At 32.3% G+C, this 6,102-nt stretch overlaps 1 protein-coding gene across 1 annotated transcript; it reads left to right on the forward strand.

The window, feature by feature from the left end:
- The first annotated feature begins 366 nt into the window (after window positions 1-366).
- On the forward strand, window positions 367-4,676 carry _Bre2 (glycosyltransferase). Its single transcript, XM_028188453.2, has 3 exons — window positions 367-499; window positions 579-1,527; window positions 2,582-4,676. Exons 2-3 carry the CDS (start codon window positions 789-791, stop codon window positions 2,866-2,868), a joined length of 1,026 nt encoding a protein of 341 aa, XP_028044254.2. The 5' UTR covers window positions 367-499; window positions 579-788; the 3' UTR covers window positions 2,869-4,676.
- Window positions 4,677-6,102: the final 1,426 nt, after the last annotated feature.

A 6,102-nucleotide genomic window follows, 5' to 3' on the forward strand; every position in this document is an offset into this window, starting at 1 on the left:
ATTTTTTTTATTTTCGTAGCTAGATGTCTAGTAGATAAGCTGTGCCTTGAAGTGAGCCAATATTGTATGGTGGGCTGAAAGAAAAAAGGAGAAATAGTATGCGGCTACTGAGTCTTAGATAGTAAAAGAAAATCATTCTATAAAAACATTCTGTGCTTGTCTGGGCATGAACAAAAATATTTATGTTTTGGTGGCTATGCGTCCACCAGCTGATTCACATAATATGGAGCGGTGAGTGAATCTGGCCATTGTCTTTAGTAAAAACAAAACTTTTAATTTTAATAATACAGTCGTCGTAATCATTGTTCTAGTTTCTAGTGCCTATATTGATTCTAATGTCCACTCAGAATACTGACGTTTAACATTAGAATTCTGTTGACGTTTAATTGTTTTTTGTACATAATAGTCAACCGAGAAAAAAAATTAAAATTTTCCTCGTAAAACTCGTCGTTAAACTTATATAAAATGTGTCATTATATAATATGTCCGTAATTTAACAGTAAGTATTTACTATATAATTTTACCAATCTGTTTATTTACTTTTATATTTATTTATAATCTTACAACTATTTTTACAGGCTTCACCAAATACAATAGTGTGGCAATCACAATAGCAATCAAATTTACTAATAATATTTAAAAAAACAAGTTATAATGACGTAAAACAAATACGAATATATTGACTTTCATTCACCAATGGTGAAAAAGTCAACTCGAAGGTATGCTATAACTCATGTCTTCGAAATAGTACCCTAACCCACAACAGAGTCTTATCTAAGAATAACAATATGACGGAATCTCAGCGGCCGAAAGAAAGAATTGAAATGATCACTCTACACAAGATACTATTTGTTTTTTGCTTTTTGTCTTTATCGCTAAACTATTATATATCGACAAAACCTATGCTAGAAATTGAAAACCCAACTTTTTCTCTGATTCAACCTAATGAAACGATCACTTCGAAATTTAGTGATAATTACGACCAATTGATTGATATAAAGAAATTCTCATTCAAAATCAATCCTAAACCATGTAAACGTTACCCAGAAGGTTTTCTACTTATGATAATAGTTTCCTCCAACCCCTTGAATTATGAAAACAGGCTTGTCATCAGAAAAACGTGGGGACAGACAGATGAGTCCACGAACATTGTATTTTTGGTTGGAGAGACAGATAATGTTACTGTATCACAGAAAATACAGGAAGAAAGTGTGACATATGGTGATATAGTGCAAGGTAACTTTAAAGATGCATACCATAACATGACTTATAAGCATGTTATGGGACTGAAATGGATTTCACATCATTGTATGAACTCAAAATATATTTTAAAGACTGATGATGATATAGTAGTGAATGCTGATGAGTTAAAGAGATTTTTAGTGAGAAGATTGTCTCCTTGGGGGGCTAAAGGTTTGATAATGTGTAAAGTTGCAAAACATGCCTTAGCACAGAGGAGACAGAGTTCAAAATGGATGGTTACACTTGAGGAATACCCTATGCCGTTTTATCCTGACTATTGTCCAGGTATTTGTGCTACTTAAATCTTGATAATAGAATAACATTTGAACTTCCACCAAATCTCGTATTAACTAAGTAATACTGTTTTTAAATCATTGATTCAACACATTGAATGCTATATGAAAAATCAAGTATTTTCATTCAGGCCACGGTGCTCACAGTGAGCCTTACCTTACTGAACCGTTCGGGCCATGAGGGTCACCTGTTTTCTGTTTAATGAATATTCACATCAAAAAATAATAAAATATAATCAAAAAATAATAAGATAGATAACTTGAGTCGTCTATTATCAAAGGTGGCAATCTGTGCATTTGGACAAAAAAATTTTATTGATATGTCAATACAGATTTATTTGAATATAATCGTCTCCTTCAAAGAATACGGTTCAAAACCTGCATTAAATAAAGGTTAATAGTTAACCTGTTATTTATCTAAGATGTAGTTCCGAAGAGTTTTGTGACTGCCAATGGAATACAAAGTCAATAATTCGTTTTTCTGATTTACCAATCATTGTCCAAAAGTCAGATTGCCGCCTTTGATAATAGTCGACTCACTTATCTGTTTGTGTAAAAATTATTTGATATTTAATTATCATAGTATAGTTTTATTATTTAATTTAATTCATGAAACCACATGTTCTGATATGTTTATCATATCTGGAAATGTTGCTTTTAGTTGTAGGACCTAAGGTTGTAAATGTAGTTTTTTTTGCTATTTCAGCTGCCTACACCAAAGAATCAATTTTCTATACTATACAAATGTTAATTAATATATAGGACATGAACCATTTTTAACAAGTAATTTCACTTAACCAATTCTTATAAATAATTTTCATTGCTGGTGACCACATTTACTCTACGTCTTGCTTAATTTTAACAGTTCAAGGGTGCCTCTTAACATGGCAATATAAATATTGCCACCCAACATGCATTCATATTCATAGGCTTACTTATGTTGTAAGAATCCATGCTTAAAATTATAATCCTACTTATAAATGGCCAGAATTGTATTTACCTAATCTCACAAGATGCACTAATAAAATTTATGAAATTATTTTCAGGCTGGGCAATTTTATACTCCAGAGATGTTGTACCTCGTTTATTGGAAGCAGCACAAAACACACCTTACTTCTGGATAGATGATGTGCATATAACTGGAATTTTAGCACAGAAGATTGGGGTACCGAGAACAAGTATAACTAATTATGTATTAACTGAAAAAAAAGCTGAATTGTTAGTGAAATCAGGAAGGCAGAATATAGGTCGATTCCTGTTTGGGCCACCCAATTTAAAAGTTCAAAGGATGTCTGCATTATGGCGCGCCATATCTCAATCTTGTCATATTTAGATCATCAATTTTTATTCAGTTTCCGCAAGTCATACACAATTAAAACTACTTTATCTCTCTATCGTGCGCACTGTTTAAGGACGACATCGGAAACAACATAAATATTATGTAATATATATAAAAGTATGAATGTGTGTAGGGGGTGAATGGATCTAACATCTTTCCAACCCAAAAGTCAATTTCACCTGCATGCATCAGTAGTTTTAGGGACCTCTGATGACAGTTCTGGAGACTGTCGTGGAGTTCCTTGCTAGACATCACACGAGGCTTTGACGACCGAGCTATAGCGGTATAAGCATACATCCCTCCAGGGGAAACTGATGGGAAGAGACCACAGCGTAATATAGCCAAAATGTCAAGTGCAAAGGGATAGAAACCACACCATTATATTCCTAAGGAAATCACAGGATATGATAAGCTGTAAAACGCCATATCAAACCATTAAAGTATTTTTAATTATATTTAACCATTACATTCGTAATTAACACTTGATTGCCTACTCGAGTGTGCTCATTCATTTATTCACCAGTTTTTATAACTATATTAAAATTCAATGTCATTTGTGACTTGAATCTTTAGTTTGTAAGGTATTAACAATGAAACTAGAAAAACTTATAAATTAAAAATAGTACCTAGTTTAATAAATGAAGTGTCATAGACGCTTCCGTTTTTGAGATGTTTCTGCAACAGACATGGTTATATAGTTAGAAGTGTTTAACACGACCATGACTTCCTGCTGCAATATTTCAAAATGTTTATGTGGATACATAAATGTGATTTTGGTGATGTGATTGATATAGGTAAAAGTACTTAAAGGTAATTAATCTCCTTTAATTTATTTGATTAAAATATAATTATCAGGAGACTGAACATCAGCCTTATAAATAATTTTAACAAGAATCCATATTTGTTAGACTTGTATGGTAATGTTTGGATGCTCTATCAAAATGTTGATTAGTTATATGAAATATAATTGCGATAAACAATCTGTTATGTTCAAAAAGTTTTTGAGAATGTTTTAACATTGAGTTTAGATGAATCCTCATCATTTAAGAAGTTTGTTAAAAATACGCGAGACTTTGTTTCGGTTCTAATATTTTTTTATTAATTTTGTCGATTTCAGTTATCACGATTATACTGATTTTAGAAATCACACGTTATGTTGAAGTTTAGTAGATAAATTGGAACAAATGCCTTTTAGAATGTGTGACTAGTTCGAATAGTATTATATAATTAGATAGATTATGACATTGATAAGTGAGATTGTAAATGTAAGTGCCTTGTACTAGACTAAAGTTAAAAAAAGTGGACCAGCTGATTATTTATGGTAATTCTGACATACAATAAGCCAATGAATGACCCCTAATACGGACACGCAAGTAACTTGCTCAGCAAGGTTGTACTTTTAGGATTCCACAGATAATTGCACGTGCATCTGGGACTATCATTCCGACCTCCTGAACGCGCTGTTAGCTCTCGATTTAAGGTTTTTTTTATTGCATAGATGTAGGCTCACAGCCCACCTGATGTTACGTGGTTACTGGAGCCCATAGAAATGTACAACGCAAATGCGCCACCCACCTTGAGATATAAGTTCTAAGGTCTCAGTATAGTTACAAGGTGGTGTATCACCCCAAGCAGCCAGGTTCGCTGCGTTCGAATATTTTGACAGTTTTCTTGGTTACTGACGAGTGACGACTAACTTTTTGGTTAGGTACCTATATAAAAATTACAATGCTTGATGTCATAATGTCAAGTTGCATTGAATAAACGATATGCCGCAAATTAGCTAACAGCTAGTACCTACCGGAACGAATTTATCGGAGAAGTGCAATAATGTTCATTGATCATTTGTGATATAATTATATTAATTCAATAATTGTAAATTGAATAATACTGCTCAAGCATTATATTTGGCGATTCGTTGCACGTACGTGTGGAATTTGTGGATAGCTCGTCGTTTTTATTAATAGTCTAGTCAAGTTCAAAAACGTGAAAAATAGAGATAAAGGTCCTAAAAATATGAGCGATTGCTCATTCGATTCGGAATCACCTCTAGAAAAATGTTTTTGAAGGATTTTGGTGCAGGTTAAAAATTGCAATTGTTATTAACAAAATAAGATGAAAAAAAAATGATATTTCGTTTTTTGTTAATAACTTGAAAAATATTAACATTGAAGCAATTTTGAAAAAAGCTCGTTAAAGAGGAGGAAATTTCCAATAGAAAAGTCCTAACTCCCGGAATTCTATCTCCATCTATACTAATATTATAAAGAGGAAAGATTTGTTTGTTTGTTTGTTTCGAATAGGCTCCGAAACTACTGGACCGATTTGAAAAATTCTTTTTCCATTAGAAGCCGACATTGTCCCTGATGAACATAGGCTACTTTTTTTTATTTATTTTTTATTTTATTTTATTTTTTTGGTTTCATGTGTGTTTTAATGTTTCCGAAGCGAAGCGAGGGCGGGTCGCTAGTTATTTATAATTTTAATTAGAGGGCTCCGCGCGGCTGTTACAGCATGCGCGCGCCGCCGCTAAAGAGAGTTCAGCAATAAAAATATTTTTTTTATAACATAAAATGTGATTTTAAAAATTTGAAAAAATTCTAGTATCTTCTTAACACTTGAAAGAATCGAGCCCTAAAAAAAAAAAGTTTAATCATCATTTTTCAAAAAGTTATTCAATTGTTAACTAACAAATTTTTTCCCAATCTCCATTGGCATAAACAATGGAATGAAAGGTATAAATAATTGGCCTATAAATTTTAAACTTCGTGGAGCCCTTCTGATATATGTACTTTATAAGATCCTGCGGTTAATTTTCATTAAAGTTAATTAATTTGTTAATTATGATTTTTTATAACAATTGCTGATTGCTGAACTCTCTTTAGCGGCGGCGCGCGCATGCTGTAACAGCCGCGCGGAGCCCTATTTTCAAAATTATAAATAATGGAGATAGAGTTCCGGGAGTTAGGACTTTTTTATTGGAAATTTCCTCCTCTTTAACGAGCTTTTTTCAAAATTGCTTCAATGTTAATATTTTTCAAGTTATTAACAAAAAACGAAATATCATTTTTTTTTCATCTTATTTTGTTAATAACAATTGCAATTTTTAACCTACACCAAAATCCTTCAAAAACATTTTTCTAGAGGTGATTCCGAATCGAATGAGCCATCGCTCATATTTTTAGGACCTTTATCTCTATTTTTCACGTTTTTGAACTTGTTGACTAG

The sequence above is a fragment of the Bombyx mandarina genome, chromosome A1 (assembly GCF_030267445.1).
Source record: "Bombyx mandarina strain Sakado chromosome A1, ASM3026744v2".
Taxonomy (NCBI): Eukaryota; Metazoa; Arthropoda; class Insecta; order Lepidoptera; family Bombycidae; genus Bombyx; species Bombyx mandarina.